The sequence below is a fragment of the Cricetulus griseus genome, chromosome 4, assembly GCF_003668045.3.
Source record: "Cricetulus griseus strain 17A/GY chromosome 4, alternate assembly CriGri-PICRH-1.0, whole genome shotgun sequence".
Lineage (NCBI taxonomy): Eukaryota > Metazoa > Chordata > Mammalia > Rodentia > Cricetidae > Cricetulus > Cricetulus griseus.
This window is the reverse complement of record NC_048597.1, coordinates 94,203,299-94,229,736: the sequence shown is the minus strand read 5'-3', so window position 1 is coordinate 94,229,736 and position 26,438 is coordinate 94,203,299. Positions and strand designations below refer to the sequence as shown.

Sequence of the window (26,438 nt, the reverse complement as noted above, 5' to 3'; positions counted from 1 at the left end):
TTCCCTTTCTCTGTGTGGGCACCTGGCCCATGGCACTGTAGCCTCAGGCAGGAGAGACTTCCTGCCTCCCAAGGATGTTGTGGCTGGCAAGGTCCTACTAGTCCCTGGTGAATGAATTGCCCCTAGTAACAGGATTGACCTGTGTCTGGTCCAGCATCATCTGGGCTGGCAAGGATGATGGCAAGCCTGTCCCCAGCTACTCTGCTACCATTTAAGCTGGGAGGATGACAAACAGAAAGGAACTGGGGAGGGACTTATGGTGTGTGGGGGGAGGGGGGTTTAGAAGCCACTCAGCATCAGAAAGAGCTCAGGTTTGATTCTGATTTTGCTCCTGTGGATGGACCATTGGCCACCAAAGATGATGTATAATGCTGGGGTAGCACCAAGCTTGGAGAGCTTTGTAATAACTTGGGCATGGAACACTGCTATGCTACCCCACGCCCGCCTGCCCTACTCCCTGGGGCGCCCTCCTGTGGATCCCAGAGGGAGGGAGCCAACGAGAGTGGAAATGGCTTCACAGCAAGCACACAGCTGAGACACCATCTGTTTTGTTTTTTTTTTTCTCTTTCTCTTCGTTTTTAAAACAATATAGTGCAGACTGCACTTCTCACAGTAGAATATAATGGTCAATTTTAGTATAAAAAAAACATTCTCGGAGATTTGTAAATGCACTTAGTGCTTGGACAGGCCTTGGAGAGATATGGTACCGCTTCCGGAGCGAGCGCCTGGGGCCGGGGAACTGCAGGGCCTTGACCACTTCTTGGATTTATCTATGCCCTCCCCGTCCCCCCAACAGTGCAGGCCTGGGGGAAGGGGGAGTGCAGAAAAGAAGCTGGGTGGGGTATTCCAGTGATAGCCCATAGGTCACCCTCTCACTAGTTCCTCCCAGGAGACTCCACACTCGAAGAAGGCAAGATCGTCCTTGTGAATGGAGTCTGAATTTACAGGCCCCTTGCTAGCCCCTGTGACATCTTTGTGCGAATAGGAAAGCGGTGCCCCTTCCTCAAAATGCAGACAACTGTAATAAATATACAAGTCTAGGATGCAAGTGGCATCTTCTGGGGCAGGGTGCCCTTGTGCAATGCACCAGCTGTCCCCTACAGCCCTGTAAGGTGTACCCGAGGGAAAGGAGAAGAGGAGGGCCCAGCCAGAGTGGAGAGCAGAGGGTGGGATGTGATTCCCAGCAGGAAGGGTATGGAGGGGACAGGGGGCTGGTAATTGTCCTGAGGCCTCTAGGAGTCTGGAGTCGGAGTGGTCTTTACCTGGATTAGTTGGTGGGGATGGGGGCACTTTGGGCCCAGGGACTTCCTATGCTTCCTTTCGCTCCTTTTCTGAGAGACCAGGGGATTGTGGGTAGAGACCCAGTGTGTGTGACTCAGGTTGACTGGAGCACCCCTGGTCTGAGTGCCTCTGCTGGAGCCCCAGAAGGAACTTCCTGTCTGCAGAAGGTCCTCTTTCCCCACCCCATGGAGGAAGGATGGGCCTTACAGGCATCCCTGGACCCTCCCTGCTTCCTAGGGCAGCAAATTGGTGTGTGGGGGAGCCCTGTTGTGTGAGGTCAATCTGCCTGCCCACCGCAGTGCAGGAGTAACCAGCCTGGCTTCCCTGTGGACACATGGCCCCAGGGCAGGTGGGACGCCCTGCTAGCACCCTGCCCTGTGCTGTGGCCTGCCAACCCCAGCACCTTGTCCATCCGTCCATCCGTCCATGTGCCCGCAGGGCAGACCTTATCTGTAGACAGGTAGGCGGATGTGGGCATGCTGGTGGTCCAGCAGCCGGGGCACAGCCACCGTCTCGTAGCCCTTGCCCAGCATCTGCTCCTTGATACAGGGCGGCCGAATGTCATTGATAAGATATTCCAGCGACTGCAGGCTGCTGCTCAGCACTGCTGTGTTGCACACACTCTTGCTGGCCAGGCCCGAGAGTGTGTCTGCAGGAGGCCCCGTTAGCTCCCTGGCAGCTCCTGGCCCCAGCTCTGTCACTACCGCAGCTGCTGCTGGATTGTAGCAGTCGCTAGTAGGTGTCACCAGAACACTGTTCCAAGGGGCAGCGAAGTACTGGCCCACGGTGAAGCTGGTGGGCAGCCCCACGCCACAGTTGTGGGGCGACCCGTTGGCCCTCTCGAATGCCCGTCCGCCACAAGTCTCAGGGGACTTGGCTACAGTGCTGCTACTGTAGGCTCGAAGTGGCTGGGGTGGGGGTGGGGGTGGCTTCTGTGGCCATAACAGGTAATCCAGGCCACCATCTGCATACCCTGCAGGCTTGGTGGCCCCAGGCAGTGTCAGTGCTGGTGTGGCTCCCTGGCTCAGTTCTGTGCCTTTCCGGCAGTCTGGCAGACCGGCTGTGGCAGAATAAGCCATGCTAGGAAAGTTGGGCACCGGGCCATGCTTGGCTGGACTAGGATGGGGCACAGCCACGCCCTGACAGGCGCTTGGTGCAGCACCTGGGGCCTGGCACTGCTGGTTGAGCTGGTAGAGGATGCTATGAATAGAGGGCAGATTGGAGGGTGGCAGGGGAAGGCCCCGGCCCGGCAGAGGGATCACAGAGGTGGCAGTGGCTGCTGCAGGCAAGCTGGGTGGGGGGGCAGGTGCCTCGGGTGGCTTCGGATAGGCCAAAGGCCCCAGAGTGCTGGGCACTGGGTAGGGTGCGATGCCCACCTGCACGGTGGCCGGTGACAGTTTAGTCCGCTTGCCCTCCACACTCTTCAGCACACTTTTGGTGTGTCCAGAGGGCACAGCTGAACTAGAGGAGACAACCGCAGCCTTGACAATGGCCAGCAGGCCCTGATAGCCAGCGGAGTGCTGAGGGTAGGGACTGTAGCGCTGGCCACTGGTATCATAGCCGTTGACTGTGCGGCTCAGGTGCTTGTGCTGAGGCACTCGGATGTTGGTAGGGAAGATCTTGATGGACAGTGGGCTGTTGGCCACCTTCTCAGCGTAGGCATCCAGCTCGGCTGGGCTGGGATAGCGGGAGGAACGCATAGGGCTGGCCACTGACTCACCTGCAGGGAGACAGGCACAAGTGAGCGTCGGGCTGGCAGCCACAACCCTCATTCCCCACCAGGACTCTGGGAGCTGCCCAGTTCCCCTTCCCTCACTGATTTTTCCTGTTCGTCCTCCACTTCCGAAAGCATAAGGTTCTTAGAGGAACCTGCACACGTGTAACACTCCTCAGCCACAGCCAAGCTTGCCACTTCTTTTCCTCTCTGAGACAGGGTCCTGCATGTGTCCCAGGTTGCCCTCAAACTTGATGTGTATACGAGAGTGACTTTGAACTTCTGGTCCTCTTGCCCCTCCCTCTCAAGAGCTAGGGTCACAGCTGTGTGACATCACATCTGTCATGCATACCTGGAATCGAACCCAGAGCCTTATAGTGCTAGGCAAGTGCCCTGCCAACCAGGCATCTTCAGCTCACCCCCAACATCCAGCAACACGGAGTAGCTGTGCTGGCATTCTGGGCTGGGTGAGATGAATCGGATGCCAAGTGCTCATGGTGGCTGGCCTGTTATACTGTGTGTGACATTCTAGATCGTGAGACTTACCCACTATAGATGGTCACTACGGGCTCTGCCATGGGGGAGGTGAGTTGCTGCACAACAGACAGCCCCCCCCCCCCGGCATACTGAGCCATTCTAGACCGAGCACAGCCCAGAGCGTCCTCTGAGGCGGGGTGACGGGGGTCTGCCAGAGGGTGGCACATAGGAAGCCCCATGCCGGTGCTGGCAGAGTTTGGGTGGAATTCTGGTTATGTGGGTTGTGTAGCCCTAGGTGACTGTGTGCTTAGGCAAGCTTCAGTTTTCTCACTTGGTGAATGGCGATAATAATGGTGCCAGGATGAGTGTGGCAGTGCTGAGGGGCCTGGCGGTGTGAGGTACACAGGGGGAGACGGGATATCATAACCCCGGGGGACTTAGGTAAGGGGCTTCACCTTGCTGAGCCTCCATTTCCCCTGAGGGTGGCTGTGATGATTTAGCAGGTCCATGTGGCGTAGGCGGTGCTGAAGGAGAGCAATGTTCAAGTTTGGCCCAGGGCAGGGCCTCAACAGGGATGGACACACCCATGATGTCCTTTCAGTTGGAGGCTTCCTACCTGGTCCTCCCAGAGCCCTGACCTGCATGGCCTTGGTCCAACCTTGGCCTGGCCAGTGGTTCTCTGTGTTAGGCAGGCCAGCAGCAGAGGCAGCTGGGAGGTCAGGGCTCACCACACCAGGCACTCCAAACAATTGGAGATAATATGCCTGTCATGCCTAGGGCTCTGCATACTGGTGGCTTCCAGTTGGACCTGGAGGCTGCCTCAAATCCCACAGTACACAGGACAGAACAGGCGTGATCCTCCCAGCCCCGTGGGCCCGCAAGGCCCAGATTCCACAGGGCAGAAGGAGTCGGTGATAACATGGAACAGGGTAGCATTCCTCCATCTCTCCATCTGTTGAGCCTAACCTGGGCCCAGAAGGTAAGTCCACCCCAGACCCTGCTCTGGGCATCCCCAGATCCTAAGTGGCCTAAAATAAACTTGGTGTGGAGAATGGAAATGTCACTTTGGCCAATGGGGGAATCTTTCTCTGCGATTGGATTTAAACTACATTATACAAGCAATTTCATGGGCGCTTAGCACCGCTCTGAGAGTCCTGTGAAAAAGGGACCAGCTCTTCATTTGCCAGCCATAAATCAGCAGTTGCTATAATGAGCACAAAAATGTCACTTTTATGCAATTTTACAGATGAACAAAACTGGTGAAATTAGCTGTGGAAACCTACCAGACTCAGCAAAAGCAGCTGCCGGGAGGGGGAAAAAATGATAGCCGTGTGTATTTTTGTTCCCCTTAAACTCTCTTTCCAAGCAAGGCTCTGCCATTGTGGTGTGAAAACTCATTTGTCCTCTGCATTATGCTTTCATTCGGAGTTTATCTTGAGTATCCAATGAGCCACCAACTGTGAAAATGATTAAATCTACAAAATCTATCTAATGGATGGAATAAATTAGGTGTTCAGAACCTTAAGAAAGGGGAGGAAATGCCTGCTTCCCTGGTCTTCTTACCAAACGAGGGCCCACCTCGCCCCCGTCTGGTCAGTGGGCCATCCTGCAGATGGTGACTCTCAAGGGAGAGAGCATGTCCTGCATGCAGAACCTCACTGGCTAGGTGCGGGCTCTGCGTCCATTATTTTCTGAGTGGCTTGTGTATGGAGGACCAGACAACTGTGAGAGGGTGGGGACAGCATCCCTGTGATGTACGAAGGGATGATGTGACATGTGGCAGTGAGCCTGGAGACCTGCTTCCCTAGTGATTCTTGCCACCTGGCACTCAAGCCCCTGCAGTCCCCCCCAGGTCCCCACACAGGGCAGGGTTGAACTATATAACCAGTAAGACTCTTTGGCAGAAACATGGTTTTCTGCAGTTTGGCTCTTCCACAGCACCCAGTCACACTGGGACCTTCAGAGGCTATGAGAGTCAAGTTAAGTCCCAGCCATGCCTCCTCAGACACTCAGCCAAGGGGTCCTTGGGTTTCCAAGTCCCATCAGCCACACAGGGTCGTCACCTGTCAAATGGTAAGAAGATACACAGGTTTCCATTTTGTAGGTGAAGAGGTCAGAGGTCACAGCCAGTCAAGGGCAGAGCTAAGTCTGTCTTCTGTATCACCGCCATTCCACCCCGGGGCAGTGCCTGGCAGGGCTGGGGCATATCTGAGGGCCAAGGGCCACCCTCAAGAGCCATTCATCCAGCTGCTCAGGGACTGGTTGGGCTAGTGTTTGGTGAGCCTCTTTCAGGACATGGTGACAGTGAGGCCGCTGGAGTGTCTCATCACAGGCCTGGTTTAATCATGGGCCCCCATATACGCCTTTGAGATAGTTTCCCCGCCTTAAGCCTTGGTCCCCCCAAGGCTGGCTACCCCACAGTGCTTTAAACACAGCCTGTTCTGTAGTGAATAGGGGGAATGGTCCTTATGGTAGGGCTGCGGAGCTCTGTGGGCTCCTCAGCTGAGGATAAGGGGGAGGCTGCATGGCCCCACTGGGGAAACCCAGCACCCGGCCCTGTACCCCCACACCTATGTTCCAGTCAGTTTGGGAGTCTCAGTTGCATCTGTCATCGCTGAAGGGACCACAGTGGACTGACTGCAGTTGGCCTCCACACTCAGCTTGTGCACAGCTGGGGTTCCACTACCCATAGGGCACTGGACGTTTGAGCCTGTCCATTCTGGACCCTGCCAGTGCCTCTGTCTGCCACATACCCGCCGTTTCCTGGGCCCTACCATGCAGACAGCGAGGGAAGGAACCAGCACCCTGGATGGGGATGGCAGAACCCAGAAACAGGATGGTGGCAGGTTGACAGGTGTGGTGGGCACATCTACTGTAAATAGCGGTGTCTGATTCCCCTTGTTTGACATGAATTGGACTAGTGGTCTCATTATATTGAGAAGAATGTAGTGTGGACAGGTAGGGGAGTGGTGCTAAGTGACTTTCATGGGGTGAATTTTTTTTTTTTTAAAGACAGGTTCTCTTTGTGTAGTCCTGGCTGTCCTGAAACTTAACTATGTAGACCTCACAAAACTTCTCACAGAGACTCACCTGCTTCTGCCTCCTGAGTGCTGGGATTAAAGGTGTTCACTACCACTCATGGTGACTTGGTAAAAGGCCATAGACAGGTATCTCACATTCAGAAGACCCTAAACCCTTCTCCCTCCACCCCAGGAACTTCACGGGGCAGCTCCTCACTGTGGTGTCTGCGGCATAGTGGCTGCTTGGCACTGACTCCTGAGACATTTTGACATGCTTCCCTGGGAATCAACAGTGAGGTCCAGTGGACTGCATGGTGGGCTGGAAGGGCCTGTGGCTTGGACCCAGTGGTCAGTGAGGAAGCAAATTCTGAGTAGGAGGGAAAAGAGGCGACTGGGAAGCCATACAGGATCTGAGCAGAGGGACCAGCAACCTAGAGTTGTTGTTGGAAACTGAAATGTCCCCACCCCAGGCCACTGCGGTCATCTTGTGTGTGTTCCACATGGTAGGTTCCCAGGGGAGAGACCCTATTATAAGTAATCCCTTGGAGGGCCCCTGTGTTGAAGGCTTAGTCCTTTGCTGGTGGCATAAGTAGGGCTGACGGGGTCTTGAGGGCACTAATGGGTTAATGCGTCGGTATGTTCATCTTGAGTTGACCATTAGGTGGGCCTGGCTGGAGAAAGTGGGTGCCTTTGAGTATGGGTAGTAGGCAGGAAGGTGACAGGGCAACTGAGTAAGAACGGGCTTTTAGATCCCAGGTCTGCCCCGTGTGCCCTCAAGGTGCCGATGCCCCCTCCATGCCAGCCGTAAATTGGCTTCACACTGCTTGAGCCCTGGAGGGTGTTGGGAGCAGGCACAAAGGACTAGTCTTCCTGGGTGTCCTTGGCCTGGGCCAGTGCTGACAATGATCTCTTTGAAGCTCTTTTGTGACTCAGCTCCTCTGTAAAAGCCTTCAGTAAGATATGCTGTTCAAGGCGACAAAGGAGGTACTGGTCACCTGACCCAGTCCTTGTTCTGCAGTCTCCTTTCCTCTCACAGACCCTGAAGGTGCACACTGTCACAGCTTCCCCTGGGTCAGGCACTGTGCCCTCCTGAGTCTGCTTCGAAGGGCCCAATGCTCCAAAAAAATGGTTAGACATGCAGGGTTAGCATCAAGTAAGGGTGACCTGGGCTGCCTCTCCCAGCTCAGCTCTCCCCTAATCCATCTCCATCCAGGAAGCCCCCATTAATGGCTTGTCTGGAGATTTAAAAGGCTGGCAGGAAGTGCTGGGAGAGCTGTCGCTGCCATTAAGTTAATGTTATGGGCCTTTTACAGGTGCGTTAAATAGACGCAGTTATTAACGAGTATATTAAGCCAATTAAAACCAGCCCTCTGAGTGGGGTTTAATGTTGCCTCAGGGAGACAAGAGAGGGCTTCACTGCACTGCTGCCAGTGGCGGCAGGCAGGGAAGGGAGGGCAGGTTCTGCTGTGGGGACCACAGAGCATCAAGAAGCTAAGTGGTGGAGTTGGGTCATGGGTTTCACCTTGACTGTGCCGACCTCAGGCAGCCAGTGTTCTTACCAGTGTGGGGCTGAAGGGTGGGTTCCAGGAGACTTTAAGCGTGCAATGAAATGCTTGTCCAAGAGAGTGGGGAGCTACCACCCCAGAATTCCTGGCCCTGTGCTCCGCCTGTATCACTAAGGCTCTGGGGACAGGCTGTTTTGTGAGGTGTCTACTGGGGCTAGCTCCACATGACAGAAAGATGTGAGGTTCTGGGAGGGCAGGCACCTGCTTAGGAGCCTGGGGCTGGGGGCAGCACCCTTTAACTGGGTCTTCCCCTGGTGGCCCGATCCCCTCCTGACTCTTGAACATATATACCCCAGAGCAGTTCCAGGGGAACCTCAGATTTCTGGCTACTGTCATGTTCCCACAGGAGTGGGAGAGTGGTAACGGCATCGGTGAGATGACTTCCTCTTTCCGTCCAGCCCCTGCCTCTCCACAAGGGATCAGGAAGTCCCAGGGCACCACCCTCCATCTGCATTCCCCTTCACTGTGACACTGTGCCCTTGGAGGTAGCAGCCTCCTGAATGCTCAATTAACGTGACACTAATTAGCTGGTGGCACCAGCAGAATGCCTAATGAGGCCGCTCGGGGTGGGGGGTGGGGGTGACTGGGCAGGGGAGAGCAGCTGTTCTCTGGTCTTTATGGGGAAGGACTCAAGCAGTCATGGGATGGCTGCTTAGCACCTTGCTGGCTGTCCCAGGGACCCCAATCTGCTGCACATACCGACCCCTGGTGGTTGACCAAAGGACCTCCTGGGTGTATGAGTGTGTGTGTGTGTGGGGGGGGGTGTCTGTCTGTCTACAGCTCTCTGGCCTGTCTCCTGGGGTGGAAGGGATTAAGTGGTAGAATGTTCGGATGCTCAAGCCATGAGATCTAGTCAGGGGACATCCTGCACATACCCCAACAGGCAGGCCTTCCTCACCCCCAGGCCGGCTAGAGACCTGGGGTGGCCTCTGTGTCACTTCCATCATTCCCCACCCTAACTTGCCTGTCCCTCACCTAAACCTCATGATATCTTATATGCCCTTCAGCTTGGCTGTTTCTGCCATATATGACTAGTCTGTATTATCCACACAAGGGTCAGCCTGACTCAGCCCTGCCACACCAAGCCTCCTCCTCTGGGTCTCATGCCCTTTTGCCCACTGCCAGACTCCTGGCTTTTTTTTTTTTTTAAGATTTTTATTTATTTATTATGTATACAACATTCTGCTTTCATGTATACCAGAAGAGGGCACCAGATCTCATAACGGATGGTTGTGAGCCACCATGTGGTTGCTAGGACTTGAACTCAGGACCTCTGGAAGAGCAGTCGGCACTCTTAACCTCCGAGCCATCTCTCCAGCCCCAACCCCTGCCTTCTTACAGTTCTATTTCTACCTGCTCACATTTCAGAAGACAAAATTAAATACTAGGGATGAGTGTGTAGCTCAAGGGTAGAGTGGTTGCTGAGCATGCACAGGCCCTGGGTGAAACAAAGCTTAATTCTGTTAAAACAGCATCAGAAATAACAGGAACAAATTTTAACAGAAGGACAAAGTAATCTGAAGGTGACAAAATGTTGTTGAAATAAAGAGTAAATGGGAAGATAGCCCATGTCCATGGACTGGGAGACTCAGGACAGCAGCTGGCCTCTTTACAGAAACTAAGAAGCTTGTGCAAATTTCTGAATTAGAAAAGTCCAAACAAAGTGTTCTCAAAACAAAAATGATGAATATGTGTGATATAACATGTTAATTGGTTTAATTTAGCCATGCCATTGTGAACATACTGTATTGTGTATCATAATTGTGTATGACTTTATTTATGAGCTAAATAAATGAATGGAAAAAAACAAAAGAAAAGTCCAAACAATTCCTAATGAAGAGTTAGAATGATCAGGCCCCTGTGGGTACCAGGCATCAGGAGAGGCACCAGCAGGTTAGGGGACAGATTCACATGAGCACTCAGGAGAGAGAAGTTGATCTTTCCAGTGACTGGTGCTGAAGACAACTAGGTATCGAGATGCTGGTGGTGATAACCAGACAGCTGCATCCAAAATAATGAGGTTGGATCATTTCCACATACAAAGATCAACTCAAGAATGCAATCCTATCATGGAAATGCTAAAAACTTTTCAAAACCCTTTTATTCATTTATTATATGTGGGGGTGGAGAGGAAGCCCCAAATGTGCACGGGGATGACAACTATTTCCACCTTGTGGGTCCTGGACATCAATCGACTCAGATCCACAGACTTGGCAGCAGGTGCCACCACCCACCGCTTTGTCCACTGTCTCACTGGTAACTAGAGATGCTCAGAAGAAAACCCAGCAGGCCACACAACAGCTTGGGTCACACAGGACCTTGTACAAAAGCACCTGACAATGGACATAGTGTCAGAATTCAACAGTTAGAGTGTTTCAAAGGGGTGTGAGGAAGACAGCCCAGGACGGGAGAGGATTCTTACAAATCACGCACATGAAACACACTAGAACCCAGAATACACGTGGGGCCTGGATACCCTAAGGGAAAGGTAACAGAATTGAAAGAGCTGCACAGACATTTCTTCAGAGAAGATACATAAAAGATTAACTTAAAAAATAATAATCCCAATGACAGTTTATGCTGGAGAGGATGCAGAGAAAGAGGAACACTCCTCCACTGCTGGTGGGAGTGCCAACTTGTGCAGCCACTGTGGAAATCAGTATGGCGACTCCTCAAGAAAATGGGAATGAGTCTACCACAAGATCCAGCAATTCCACTCCTAGGCATATACCCAAAAGAAGCACATTCATATAACAAGGACATATGTTCAACCATGTTCATAGCAGCATTATTTGTAATAGCCTGAAACTGGAAGCAGCCTAGATGCCCTTCAACCGAAGAATGGATACAGAAAATGTGGTACATTTACACAATGGAGTAACTCAGCAGAAAAAAAAACAATGGAATCTTGAAATTTGCAGGAAAATGGATGGAACTCAAAGAAACCATTCTGAGCGAGGTAACCCAATCACAAAAAGACAAACATGCTATGTACTCACTCATATGTGGACCTGCTTTATGATACATAGTAGTGACCATGCTTTTTCAGAGCTGTTTTTAATGATGTTGCTCAGAATGGTTTCCTCCCAGATGATGACTGAGAATCTAATTTAAAAAAAAAAAAATGATGCCAAGTACAACAAGAGTAACAGAACTGTGCTGTTTTCTGGGATTCTGTATTTTACTTTTGTTGTTGTTGTTTGGTTTCTTGTTTTTGTTTTTTTAAAATGGAGTGTGCTGGATGTCTCTACAATTTTGTTCAAAGGACTGCAGAACCTGGAAAAGCTGTTGCTGCTATTGATGCATAACATATTGCCATTATTGCTCTCTCTCTCTCTCTCTCTCTCTCTCTCTCTCTCTCTCTCTCTCTGTATATGTGAATTGAAACTCAAATATGTGATGAATCCAAGGTGTTTCAGTGAGTGTTCACCTGTGCATGCAAATTTGATTCATCTTTAGTAAGTAGTAAAGTTATATGCGTGCCAAAAAAATATAAGTGACACCCTGGAAGACAAATGTCACACAATTTCAATTTTATGTGTAACCTAGAAATGATGAACTTATGGGAACAGAGAGCAGAATTGTGGCTATTAGGCTTCAATGTGGGACTTTTAACAATGGGGAAACGATTGGTTTAAGGATATAAAACTGCAGTTGGACAAGAGGCATGGACTCTCTGAAGTCTTGAGGTCTACTGAGAGCATGATAAATATGGTTGATAACAATATGCTATATTTTAAAAGTTGTGAGATAGTATACTTTAAGTGTTCTCAAAACAAAAATGATGAATATGTGTGATATAACATGTTAATTGGTTTAATTTAGCCATGCCATTGTGAACATACTGTATTCTGTATCATAATTGTGCATGGCTTTATTTATGAAATAAATAAATGAATGGAAAAAATAATAATCAGTAGCCCTCCTATATACAGATGACAAATGGGCTGAGAAAGAAATCATAGATACATCACCTTTTACAACAGCCACAAAAACAAAGTATCTTGGGGTAACTCTAACCAAACAAGTGAAAGACCTGTATGACAAGAACTTCAAGCCTTTTTGTTTGTTTGTTTTTGTTTTTCGAGACAGGGTTTCTCTGTGTAGCTTTGGAACCTATCCTGGCACTTGCTCTGAAGACCAGGCTGGCCTCCGCCTCTCTAGTGCTGGGATTAAAGGCATGCGCCACCAACGCCCGGCCTAACTTCAAGTCTTTAAAGAAAGAAATTAAAGAAGATAATTAGAAAATGGAATGATCTCCCATGCTCTTGGATCAGTAGGATCAACATAGCAAAAATGGCAATCCTACCAAAATTAATCTACAGATTCAATGCAATCCCCATCAAAATCCCAGCACAATTTTTCACAGACCTTGAAAGAATACTGAACTTCATATAGAAAAACAAAAAACCAGGATAGCCAAAACAATCCTGTACAATAAAGTATCATCTGGGGGCATCACCATCCCTAACTTCAAACTCTTGGAGCTATAGCAATGAACACGGTCAACAAGACAAAACGGCTCCCTGCAGAATGGGAAAAGATCTTCACCAACCCCACATCTGAGAGAGGGCTAATCTCCAAAATATACAAAGAAGAAACCACACATCAAACTACCAAATAATCCAATTAAAAAATGGGGCACAGATCTAAACAGAATTCTCAACAGAACAACCTCAAATGGCAGAAAGATGCTTAGGGAACTGCAAATCAAAACCACCCTGAGATTTCATCTTGCACCAACCAGAATGTCTAAGATCAAAAACACCAATGACAACTTATGCTGGAGAGGATGTGGAGTAAGGGGAACACTCCTCCATTGCTGGTGGGAGTGCAAACCTGTACAGCCACTGTAGAAATCAGTGTGGCAGTTTCTCAGAAAATAAGGGATTACGCAGAGTCCAGCAGCCTCTGTCGTAGAAGTTGGTTTAGAGTCACTCTTACTCAAGTTGTCTTCTCCCGGATGTCTTGTCTGACCCTGACATGTTTCATTTTCTATTGCTGTTTTGCTGGCTGCTAGGACCCCCCTGCCCTGTGCACAAGCAGTGTGGCCTGGGGTTTTTTGTTTTCTGGAGACAGGGTTTCTCTGTGTAGCTTTGGAGCCTATCCTGGCACTCACTCTGGAGACCAGGCTGGCCTCGAACTCATAGAGATCCACCTGCCTCTGCCTCCCGAGTGCTGGGATTAAAGGCGTGCACCACCAATGCCCGGCATGGCCTGGGGTTTTTACTCTCACCATGTTCCAAGCTCTCAGGTTTACAGACAGTGAGTCTGCCTGGATTTTCCAGATGGAGGAGGGGCACAGGCCCAGCACACCAGACCCCTCAGAAAGGACACAGTGAGTCTGAAAGCCTTGCTTCTTCTAGTTTTTCTTTCACATTTTTATTTTGATAGAGTGAAGACAACTTACAAGAGTTAGTTCTCTCCTTACCATGTTGGTCCCAGGAATTGAACTCACGTCACCAGTCTTGGCAGCAAGCACCTTTACCTGCTAAGCCATCTTGCCAGCCCCTATAGAAATGCTAGTAGCTCGAAGTTCACTGGGGTAGGTCATAGGAAATGCCCAGCAGTAGGGAAGGGTTAGAGTCAGGCTGAAAGTCTGCCTGCTCTTGTGTTAGATGCCCCTCAGTGTTTCTCAGCCATGGTGGGGAACCTCTTACATGGCTGTAGATACAGGAGCTGGGGTTGGGAAGATGGCAGGCAACCTGTTGGAACTGGCTGCCGGCCCCTGAAGTTCTCCTTCCCTTCTTATCCCTATGTCACAGCGTCCAGTCACTCTCCCAAAGTCACACACATGCCCTGTATGGGGTCCGGCCTGGACCTGACCCCTTAGATCCATCCATCTCAATTCCTGGGGCGGGGGCAGGGTCTGGCATGAGTTGTTCACTGCTCTTGGGCAGCTGCCCATCCCCCCACAGTGCCCTTGGGTACAGCAGAGTCCCAGTCCCTAACCCCCGTCCCCATCAGCTACACAGTACCTCCTTGGGGCTCTCTGCAGAGCCTGTGTTTTTAGTAGCACACAACTCGGTTTGTATATTAGCAACTGCAATGAGAAAGGCAAATATGTATCAGCTGGTGAGGTTCTGCACAGCTGAGATGAAGGTCTCTGTCAGGTCTGGCTTGGGACCCTGGACACTTGGGAAGACTTAGCTTTTAGGCCTAGAGTAGGAAAGGACACACACACACAGAGTTCTTTCTTTTCAGGTCACTTTCTGCAGTTACCTAGAATAGGCCACCCCAGCCAGACCAGGGCTCCAAACCACAGCCTTCTGTCTCCTCAGCTCTTAGAAATGTAACCTGTGGTCATCTCTGGTCCCTTAGGTGTGTTCTGGGCACAGGTGGCAGCTGGTGCTTGTTACAGTTCCAAAAATCAGGCCACCGTGATCCCCCTCGGACAGGAGGTCAGGGTCTCAAGCTGGCTTCCCACCCCCTGGATCTTTAGATGTTATCAGTCACAGGTGGCCAGGCCTAGACTTTTTCTATCCACCTCATCTGTGTCCCTTCAATTTTCAGAAGGGGGCACCGGACCTAGGAGACTGATTAACTTGTCCAAGGTCACACTGTCCATAGCCTGGCCAAGACCTTCCTACCTTGGTGGTAACCCAGCACAGCCCAAAGCTCAGGCCAACCCCTCCGCTCCTATCAGCCACACCTCGATGGAAAAGGCAGGAGCCTCACCCAGGTGTCCGGGTGGGGCTGGCCGCAGAGCCAGAGCCACATTTCACTCTCCTTCCTTGCTTCCTCTTCTGGCTGTGGCCAGACCCAGTGTCTTTTCTGGTCAGTATGGAGATACCAAAGGACTGAATGGGGAGAAGCATGCCTGCGATGACCTTCTGTGCCCTTCCATTCCAGCCCTGGAGCAGGAAGGAAATGCAGCCACTGCCCAACTAGGCATGGGGGCCCATACCATAATCCCAGCCCTTGGGCGGCAGCGGCCAGAGGACTGCTGGGAGTTCGTGACCAACCTAGACTACAGGGTGAGATCCTATCTAACAAGGGCAGATCCTGTGAGCGCAAGGCCCTCCTGGAAGAAATCAACCGACTAGGAACATCCCAGATACCCAATCAGCATTGTCTAAACGTGCCAGTCCCTCTGTGTAGAGTGCACATGAACCAGCAGCATGCACTCCCCAGGGCCAGGGGGACACCCCAAATACAAAGCCTAAGTTCCTTTCCTAGTGACAGGAGAGGTGCATGGGACACACTTGGCTGAAGAGAACAAATCACATAGCCATGTCCCATCTGCTTTGCAGCCCGGGAGCAATGGAGGAATGAGTGCATTTGCAACCCTTTTAAAAGTCCAGTCAGCACATGGCCTCAGCTTTTCCCAACCATGAACTTCCTGCAAACAGGTGGGCGGGACAAACTCACTTTCTCCAGAGGTAAGCCACGGTGAACAAGCATCAGACCTCATCAAAATAAAACTCTGGCAAGGTCACTGTTGATATAAAAACTACATCCCAAGAGAAGACTGTCACCATCGTAGGGACAGCCCAGTGCTGCACGGTGAAATGGACTGCAGGGAAGACACGAGAAAGCAATTGTGTCTGGGAAGCAAGAGCACAAAGCAGCTGCACAGGAGGAGAGAATGGTCCACAAAGTGGGGGTGGAGGGGTGGGGGTGAGGGGGCGGGGGGGGGCGGGGGGAGTGAGCAAGTGAGGACAGAGGGGAAGGGGACAGAATGAAAGCTGGGAGCTGGGCTTAACAGTCCCGGGAAAGGGGTACAAACAGGTCAACCCAATGCAGTTTGGTAAAGTAACTGAATATAGAGGACACCTAAATTTGAAAACAAGGGTACAGGGGTGGGACGGGTGCCGGGTGGCATGAAGTTTCCTTTTCTTTAACCCTCTCAAGTAGAGATACAAGAGCTAGAGCATTTGAGAGGTAGGCAATCATGCATATGGATTACCTGAGACCACCCAGCAACACACTGGAGGCCACCTCACTTCAGACGATGGAACATAAAGCTACCACATTGGTGCACTGACCTTATTTCTTGAAAACACAGTGAAACAAAACCAGGAAGTGTGTTAATGCCACAGAGAGGCCACAGTGATGGTACTGCTGTCTATGGACGGGAACGAGGGGCTCTTTACTAGCTGGGATCACAAGATGCCAGGTGCAGCTGCTAAGGTTGCAAATATAAAGTCAACTCCAAAGAGCAACTGCTGAACACACTGACTCCACATTTTCTTCAGGGAAAATGACATACACAACTGGGTGCCGTCTCTAAAGTACCTGCCTTGCCAACATGAGGACTAAAGTCCAGATCCCTGGCCGTAGGTGAAGGGGAGGCAGAGAGACAAGGGGATGTAGTGCCTTGGCACCCAGCTTTGCCACCCAGTGAGCACTGCGTTTAGAGGGAGATGGTGGAGAGCAATGGATGAAGGCATCCCCCGCTCCCCGTCAGCAGTAAAGGGGGAGGTGTTGTGTTTGATCACAAAGCTTAATCTAATCACAGCATTAGAGTCACATGGAAACAGTTATCCAGAGCACTGGCAAAGATGTCAAGAAAAACGTGAGTTCAAAAGCAGGGGTTAATTATCTTACAATCTCATCCAGGTTCCATTTTTTTTGTTTTGTTTTTTGGATTACCTTGAAGGTTTACAGTACTAATGCCTGCACATTAAACAGCACTGTGGTATCATTATGGAGTCTACAAGAAGAAACAGCCTGGAGCTCACTAGTAGAGGGCATCCAGCTCCTTCTCCAAGTAGATTCAGAGGAGAATGAGGGTGTGTGCCAACCCCTGGACCAAAGACAAGCTCCCCTACGTCTAAGTTTTCATTGAAAAAACAAAAACAAAGGTTACTTTGTATTATGAAGGACTGCAGACAAGATCTTGTGTTTTTTGGGTGGTATGTCCCTAGACACACAAAAAACTTTTCAATAAATTTTCAGAGGCATCTCTGATCACAAAGACACACACAACACACCTACACCCCTCCTGCTTAGATGGACAGTTAGGGTTCGGAAAAGTCAGGATGAAGAAAAAAAATCAGAACCAAAACTGTAAAGCAACTAGAAAGTAAAATTCAAAATACCAGTATAGACTTTAGAGCCTTTATCTTTAAAAAAATTTTTTTTAAATTATCCCGGAGTATGCAAGATGGCTCAGTAGGTATAAAGGCACTTGCTGCCAAGTTTGAGACCCGAGTTCAACCCTTGGAACCCACATGATGGGAGGAGAGAACTGACTCCTGCAATTTGTCCTCTGCCTTCCACCCGCCATCTGTGGTGTACACTGTTTCTCTAAGTTTTCATTGAAACTTAGAGAAAATTCTCTAAAAAAAAAATACACAGATAGGTGTAATTTTTTTAAAAAATTAAAGTAGAAATCAAAAACTTTTAAGCCTCTAACTCAAAAATAACTTCAAAAAGCAGGAAGATTTTAATAAAGATAAAAACATCAATCAATGAATTAGAATCCCTAAAAGGGTAATATTCCTAATACTATATAGATTGATCTTTAGGGAATGGTAATAGATCATATCATTAGCTAATGTAATCAAGGGCAGGGGAAGAGACCAGGAGATGGCTCAGCAAAGTGCCCATGATCCTTAGAACCCACAAAAGACTGGGTGACACATGACTGTAATCCCAGCACAGGAGAAGCATAAACAGCCCAACGCCTGGGGCTCACTGGCGGTTGAATCAGCAAGTTCCAGCCAGGAGAAAGACTGTCCTAGACAAGGGTGGGAACCTCAGGTCCTCCTCTGGCCCCTACAGTTACACATGAAGCTGCACACACAAACACAAAGAGAAAATATCCGGCGTCAGGGTGATCAAATTATGTTTAAAAATTATTTATCAGAGCCATTCATGGAGCAGTAGAATAACTAAGACAATTACGAGAGAAGAAATAGCAAACAGCATTAAAAGGCTACCAGCCCCACCCAGCACACACTGGTTTAGTTTTACCCCAGAACTGAGCAAGATTTACAACAGACGATTCCATTTAACTTGACAAGTGTGCAAGGAGAGAGGGAAGCTGCAGATGGCAACATTCAGCAACAAATTGTTCTAAATCAGGGCCTGGGAGTAGGGTTAGGGCTACGAGACAAGACCCCGAATTAACGATAAAAAAACTTTCTAATTAAGGTAAGAATCTTAAATAACAGGTTCCAGCCTGAAAGCCGTATAAAGAATGATTCCCCCATGACCACGTGGGGTTCAACCAAAATGCAAGGGTACTTCAACATGACATCACCGCTCACAGGCTCATAACCTGCAAAGCCATCTGGAAATGTTCCAACCCCTACTTTTGATTGTAAAACTTTAATAAAATGGAGACTGACTTAACTTGATCAAATACTCATTTCACAGCTAGTATTTCTTTGGCAGGGCAATCTGCACACTACAGTATGTGGAATGGTGGCTACCACTGTCATGGGCAGTGTTCCAGGGATGACAATCAGAGCGTCAACCCTATTCAACAAAACCAAGGTAAAATAGGAGCCAGACATGGCTTTACCTTTAATCCCTAGCACTGGGAAGGCAGATTCAGGTGGATGTTGGTGAATTTGAGGCCAGCCTGATTGACATAGTAGACTCCAGGCCAGCCAGGACTATAGAGGAGACCTTGTCTGAAAACAACAAACATAAACAACTAAAACCCAGCATGGTGGTGCACACCTGTAATCCCAACTCCCCGCAGGTGGTGGCAGCATGGTGATGAGTGCATTCTTACTTACATGGCAAGTTTGAAGCTAGCCTGGACTGCACAAGGCTAGTCTCAAAAAGACAAAGTAGTAAATAGATTATCATTTTCACTGCAGAGACTAAACTGCAGAGACTAAACTGGAAAGCTCTTTCAGCAACAGAATGCAAGAAGGCGGTAGGAGTCGGCCGCAGTCACACGATCAGTTTCTGCTATGGGGAAGAGCGGTGCATTGAAAGCATTGAAAATGCTCTCCTCTCCAGAGGCAGACTGGCCCCCAAATGTGTGGGAGCTAACTGCAGTGACTTAGAACATTCCCAGGGGATACAGGAGAAGTCTGAACATACAGGCATGCCTGGCTCTGGGAGGGAAAGAGCATTACAAAACACCATTTCTCCTGGGATCCATCTGTCAAGGTATGCACTCCCACTATGAACGCCACCCCTAAGTAAGTGGCTCCTCAGGTCAGAAGGCAAATAAATAAGGTTACCATGGAAATCTGGAGTGGGTTACCAAGGAGCACGAAGCGCCAAGTGAACATCAGCATATGTTATCCATGCTGCAATGTGGCTGACCTTGGAGAACCAGCCACACTGGCCCAGCCACATGGCTCAGTGGGTAAATGCGCTGGCCACCAAGCAGGAGGGCCCTGAGTTTGATTTTTTGGGATGCACACGATGGAATGAAGTGATTCCCACAAGCTGTCCTCTGCCATCCCCATGTGCTTGGTAGACACGTGTGTATGTGCTCACACATAAAAGGAATAAATGCAGTGAGAGAGAAACAACCACAAAAGAACACACATGAATGAGTGGATTATGAAAGCCGAGAGTTGAACTTCTCTGTGGAGAAGGGGTGGAGGGAGGCAGCAGCTGCCGTTGGGTATGAGGCTGACGTGACTACTGATGCTAATCAGACTGTGAGTGTACCCAGAGATCACTGCTGGCTGAACAGGGTCATAGTTCAGTAAACTCAAAGTTTCCAATGACAACAGCCGGCTGTGGTAGTGAGACCGAGGAGGCATCAGGAGGCCAAAGTCATCCTTGGCTACAGGATAAATTCAAGGCTAGCCTAGGCTACATAAAGCCTTGCCTCAAAAAAAACAAACAAAAGAACAAAATGGGATGGCAGGGGTGGTTGTGGATAAATATGGATGAGAGCATGGTGGACCTCGCTAGCTAGCTCAGTGGCAAGAGAGCTTGCTTAGCATGAGTGAGGACCTGGTTCAATCCCCAGAGTCGCCAAACAGAAAGGAGAGAGACTAGTACTGGGCTAACTGCTGATCATACTTAGATCTCAACCTCATACTTCAAAGCCAATAAGCTTTGAAACAATTTGTTTTGTTTTGTGTCTCTACATAGCCCGAGAACTCACCATGCTGGCCTGGAACTCAGAGATCAGCCAGCATCTGTCTCCCAAGTGCTGGACACTTTTTTGTTTGTTTGTTTGTTTTTCAAGACAGGGTTTCTTGGTGTAGTCCTGGCTGTCCTGGAACTCACTCTGTAGACCAGGCTGGCCTGGAACTCACAGAGATCTACCTGCCTCTGCCTCCCCAGTGCTGGGATTAAAGGGTGCACCACGACTGCCTGGCCTGCAAACACTTTTTAATACTATAAAAACAGAAGCCTTTTGAAGCATGTAAGTCACATACTTTTAAACAAGAGACTGGAAGAAGGCTTGGGGAGACCATTTCCCTTTAAAAAGCAGGTCTCCTAAGTATGACTCAAAACTTAAAAGCCACAAAAGATCAGAATCTACACAAAAGACAAACCAGGGGAGACATGAAGTTCACATGTCTCATACCACAGCTCCCACAGATCAACAAAGACGGACAAACCAAACACCCCATCAAAAAAGTGGAACAATAGACGCACACAGAATGTTCAAAGTTAGAACAAATGATATGACACAAAGACACTGAACTTCTGTCATCACAAATGAAAACCACACATAAACCTGTGCCCATTGCCCAGGTGTCAGGGCCTGTTCTGGTGGGAGTGAGGATGTGGGGAAGGAGGACCTTTATACTGTCCCAGGGTGTAACAGCGAAAGCTGTCAGACCACACCCACCAGGGTGATGACATGTCTAACCTGCTCTGACCCCGTATTTCCTCTTCCAGAGTTTCCCCATGCCGTATCACACCTGGTGACAACACGGGGCTTACTGCCACATTGCTTATCAAATCAACACGTTGTGGACAGTTTAAATAGAGGGTTGGCCAAATAAATTATGGCTCATCCTTGCCAGAGAAAGGTACACAGGAAGAGACAGCTCTTTGGCAGGTGACCTGGGGAGTATGGATGGCCAAGTGAGGTGTCGGACCATATCAGATGTGCAAGCATTTGCCAGAGCTCATAAAACATCTGAGGGCACACAGGAAATGGACAACAGCTGCCTCCGAGGGGGCAGGGCTTGGGTCTCATTCCTTCCTTAGGAATGTTAGACAAGAATGCTACTTTCAAGATAAATAGTTGAAGCAGCAGCAGTAACAGTGTAAACAGCTGCTTATAGGCTGCAGGGCAGAAACTATGTTGTGCCTCCCTGGAGAGCCATGTCCCATCCCTGCTTTGTGTCATGAAGTATGTAGTCCAGGCTGGCCTCTCTCCTTCCTGAGTGCTGAGGTTACAGGTGCACAGTCATGCCCAGCTCCAGAATTCTGACTTGGAGGCATGTGGTGGGTGGGCTCCCTGGGGGATGAGCTAAGGCCTCCCAAGGTATCTCAATGTAGAGGTTCTGCATGAACACTCCAGACAGGGGTCAGATTGGGCCATGGCCCACCCTACAGAAGCCCGAGGAGCAGAAAGCAAGTCCCAGGACAGAGTATGAAGAGGGAGGAACAGGAGGCAGTCGAGGGGTCTCACTCACACTTGCGCAGCTCCAGGCTCTTGCTTGGACAGACCAGGTGTTGGCCGGGCGGGTTCTGAGTCCTCTGTAGACAGGCCAGCATGGCTGAGCTGGGAGCCCCAGGTGGGGCACGTTCTGCAGCAAGGTCCCTGTGAAGAGGGAAGACAAGGCACTGATTACTGAGAGCTGCTCCAAGCAACCTCCTGCCCTCCCCAGTACCCCAAGGAGCATCACAGATTGATTGTTTTTGAGACCCTTCTCTTTGTAGTCCAGGCTAGCCTACAGCATATAGTCCCCCAGGTGCTGGGACCAGGGGCATTGCCACTACATCTGCCTTTGGGTCAGATGTTCAGAACAGACATTGCATCTCCTTCAGAGGGGGAAACTGAGGCATCCATACATGCCCCAAAGGCATCACAGGGCAGGATCAGAAGTATCCTTCCACCACAACATGGCCAGAACTTGTGAGTCCTGTGTACCCTTGGCTAGCTCAAGTGTGTGCATCACCCCCAAATGTTTCAGATTCTCACCCCCTCTATCAAGCTGTCCTTTGGCTGGTGGTGGACCCCAGTTCACAGGGAAGGGGCTCATTTAGTCATCCTTGGAGTCCACACAGGAGTATTTAGGTAGGGCCAACAGGTACAGTGTCCCTATTTACATGAGTAAGTCACTGGTGTAGCACCTGTTTGGAGTGTTCTCATATTACCCCTGGAGACAAATTGTCAGGATGGTGTCCTGGGGAGGAGGCCTGGGTAGGGCCAGAGTCACCCACAGCAACCCTTAGATGGCAGCTGAGATGGGCCTCCCCATAGCCCATGCTGTTATTTACCTACTTAAGCTAGACACCAGGGGTAGGGGGAGACAGGAAGCCCACACATGTCCCCAACAAAGCCCACCTTCCTGAGGGTGTGGTACCCTGACAAGCCAGCCTTAGAGGCCACTGTGGAAGATGAGGGTGTCCTAGGGGGTCCATCCTTTCTCTCTACCACAGAAGGGCTCAGCCTGGGTCCTTGTATCCTCTCCATTGCCAGCCATCCCCACCCCTGGCAGCCAGCCTGGGTTGCCTCCATCCCGAGCTGGTTGGAAAGGAGGAGGGGGGTGTTTAAGGGGAGAGAGGGAAGGTATTTAATACTAAACAGGTGTCTGAAGCCCGGAATTCTGCTGCTTCTAATAATGAAGTATTCATGAGGAAAAGCTTTTTTCACCACTTTCTTAGGATACTAATTTCACAACAAGCTCCTTGTTACAGCGCAATTATTCCAATCTTGTATTCCCCGAGACGGTGGCAGCCTCCCGTCTGTCCTGGCCTCTCGGTAAATGAAAGACAATCATCACATAACCACCTTTCATTATGCTTCTATTTTACTTTCAGCAGAGGTACCCGCGAGTAAAGATTTCCTCTGAAAGGGACTTTTATTCAGTTTCAAAACCAATTTTCTCCTATTACTGTCTATAAAAAAAAAAAGAAGAAGAAGAAAAAGAAGAAAGAAAGAAAAAGGACGTGGGGGGATGGATAGGTGTGGGGGAGGGGGGCTCCTCCCCCTCCCCCAGTCACCGGTCTTAACACTGCGAGCGAGGCAATAAAAGCAGCAATATCCACTTCCCGGCTTTGATTTCTGGTAATTTTAAAATATGCCATTACAATCAGGCAGAAATGACACAGCTTGAGGAGGGAGTGAAGTGGGGCTCATTGCAGGGATGGAAGTCCTTGATGCAGAAAGCAGCCAGGCTCCTGAGGGACCTGGGGTGGAAGCAGGTGGCAGAAACAGGCCTGCTGGGGCCCCCAGCACCACATGCCACCGTCTGGCCTTGAGGCCACGGTTCGCCCCATTCAGACCGAGTGTGCCGGGCTTCCACACACGCTGCAGATGCACGCTTGTGCACATGTGATACATACCTGTGTCACACTCCATCACATGGGTGGGGTCCCTGAAATGGACGTTTTGACAGTTCATGGGGACACATGACTGGCACATGCACAGGTGTGAGAGGCCCTCGGCATTTGCCTTGACCCCTTCCATCGCAGCATCTGTTTCCTGCCTCCCTGATGCACAAAACCTGACCACGCCCTTCTCTTCACAGGTGATACTGGACTGGAGAGGCAGAACCTGGGAGGTTAGAGCCTAGAGCACCCCCCGCCCCGCATATTACTCTAGAAACCTGACCCATTCTCTTACCAGGTGCAGGAGGCCAGAGTCCCAGCCTCACTCCAGGATGAGGGCACCCTGGTGGGCCACCCTCCCTAGCACACTTGGAGCTGAAAAGGACATGATGGGCTGCAGCTGTTGAATAAGGGCAGGGCCTCTTGTCTCCAGAGTTAGTATGTCCAGGCAGTCTTGGGGTCATGGGGGCCACCAGGCTAGGAGGAAATGGACCATGTCCATTTCTGGCTCCTCTCAGCTTCTCAGGGCAGTTCTTGCCGGTTTTCACCTCTGGAGGAACCAGGTTGACTGACCCATACATAGCCTGTGACACCAGCTTCATTTGGGGATGGAGAGGGGGCTTGTCTGCTTCAAGTCTCCCAGATCACCATCCATTCTCTCCAAACCCTGTGTCCTGCTGTGGGGACTGAAGTAGGGGGGGGGTGGTCTCAGATGAGCCAGAGGCCAGCCAAGCATCATGGGGAGTGAGATGCCCACCTCAAGTTCCCATAACACCTCAACACTTTGGCCTTTAAACTTCTCCCAACATAACCAACCTTCTCTGCCTGGTCCAGCTCTCCCCCTGCCGCCAATCTCTCAATGCTCCCACAAGGCCCTCCTCTGACTAATGGCCTCATACCTCCAGACCACGGCACCTGCTGTGCCCTGGGCCTGTGGCACTGCCACCCAGCCATGTTAATCCAGAGCCATTTCAGATGGCTTGGCTGGCCATCTGGATGTCCCTCTCCACAGCCCTAATCACACCCAGTTGTAACTGCCAGCTTCATGTCTGTCCATCTCTGCTGGACCGTGAGTTTCTATGGGGCGAGGGCCATGTCTTATTTGTTTCCATCTGACCACAAAAAAATCATTTAATAAGTAGATGTTTGGAGACAGCTCTGCAGTTAAGAGTGTTTGTTGCTCTTAAAGAGGACCTGAGTTTGGTTTCCAGGTCCCATGTCACTCCAGCTCCAAGAGGTACACACATGACACGCCCTCACAGACACAGCACATGTACATGCATGATACACCTTCACACAGACATACAAATAATAAAGTAAAAATAAGGCATCCAAATAATGGCTGCACCAAATGAACTGGCCATTGTGAGATGACAAGTCTAGAGACACCAAGGGTCCTGCACAAGGTCTCACAGCGAGTCAGGAATGGGGCTGTAGTGGACACTTAAATACTCATGCCACCGGGTGGTAGTGGCGCACACCTTTAACCCCAGCACTTGGGAGGAGAGGCAGGCAGATCTCAGTGAGTTTGAGGCCAGCTTGGTCTACAGAGTGAGTTCCAGAATGGCTAGGACTGTTACACAGAGAAACCCTGTCTGGAAAAACAAAACAACAACACTCATGCCTTTCCTGTGATTTCTGCCATGCCTTCTCCTTGCCCAGCCCCTTCCACCCCATCCACAGATGGTGGGTTCCTTAAACCCTCCAGCACAAAACCATCACCATCCAGCCCAGCGGGGACCATCTGGAGAGCCACACTGTGCAAATCAGACTGTTTATAAGCTCAAGGCCTTTTGTGACTTTGATAATAAAGGGGGGTGAGGGGGATGGGAGGGAAAATGTCGCAAGCCTCAATGATTAGAATGCTCTGGCACCATCCCTGACGTGGGTGCTGATAAGACGTCTTATCTGGGAGACACCCAAGGAAAAGGTCCCCTCCACCAGATAACACCCCCAGCTGTCAATGTGCCCTTTCGTAGCTGGACTGTAGATAAGAGCTGTGACAGGGGAGGAAAGGAGGACAGAAACTTTCTGAGCGGAGGAGAATTAAGTCTGATGCCCGAGTAGAAAACAATGAGCAGACGCTGTCTACGGGCTGTCTTTATTTTATTCAGAGTCGTCTTGTGGGTGGGAGGTTAGCCTTGCTACCTTTTTGTCATCGATTCCTCTGTGTCTGGCTGCAGGGGGCGACAGGGAGTCCCAGGAGGAAGAACTTGGAACTAGCAGGGGTGTTGGGTACTGAGGACAGCATTTAGATGTAACCCTCTGCATTGAGATCTGAGTACATCCTGTCCTTCAGCCCAACTGGCATGGAGGCCGTGGCCAGAAGCTGGTTTTAGTTTCCTTTCACACAGTAAGAAATGGTCACTGTGTGTCAGGGGTGGGCGGCAATGTGTACAAGATCAGATAGATTTTTAATAGGCAGAGTCCACGGGTATCAGATCCTAAACCTCAGACTCCTGTATGGCAAGTCCATCATAGTCGGGGGAATCCCAGAAGCCCCACCTTCAGTCAAGCTACCACCAAGGAACAGCTACAAAGCCCTGATTCCCCTCAGTGCCCACAATCCACTTGGATTCTACCCTGAGAGGGGCTGGGAGGAGAGGAGAGGCACAGAAAGAAGACAGAGGCTCCCTGGAGGCCACCCACACATTCTATAACCATTCAACAGAACACGGCATGCATGCTATGCAGCAGGTGGAACCCTGCCCTCCCCCACTCACTCACTTGCTCGCTCACTCACTTGACAACACCTTTTGGGGGGCCACTCCTATGCCACATGTGTAAGCATGACCCGTCACAAGGCCCCAGAATATCACTCACTCAGAACTGCTCCCCTCCCCCCCCCGACTAAATTCAGCGTAAGCTGAAAATAGACTGTCCCAGACTCCTCTCTCTCAGTAGGGAAAACATGCCCACCTGTCTCAAGGAGTAAGGCAGCCTGTCCCTGGAGTAGGGCTGAATGTAGAGAAACACTTGGCCTCTGGGGAGGGT

General features: G+C 50.3%; 1 protein-coding gene across 1 annotated transcript; it reads right to left on the bottom strand.

Annotated features, from left to right (window-relative positions):
* Positions 1 to 612: 612 nt before the first annotated feature.
* Positions 613 to 21,705, bottom strand: Fam222a (family with sequence similarity 222 member A). Its single transcript, XM_035444304.1, has 2 exons — positions 21,584 to 21,705; positions 613 to 3,001 (listed from the first exon to the last, which is right to left on the bottom strand). The coding sequence occupies exons 1-2, from the start codon at positions 21,663 to 21,665 to the stop codon at positions 1,728 to 1,730; spliced, it is 1,356 nt and encodes a 451-aa protein (XP_035300195.1). The 5' UTR covers positions 21,666 to 21,705; the 3' UTR covers positions 613 to 1,727.
* Positions 21,706 to 26,438: the final 4,733 nt, after the last annotated feature.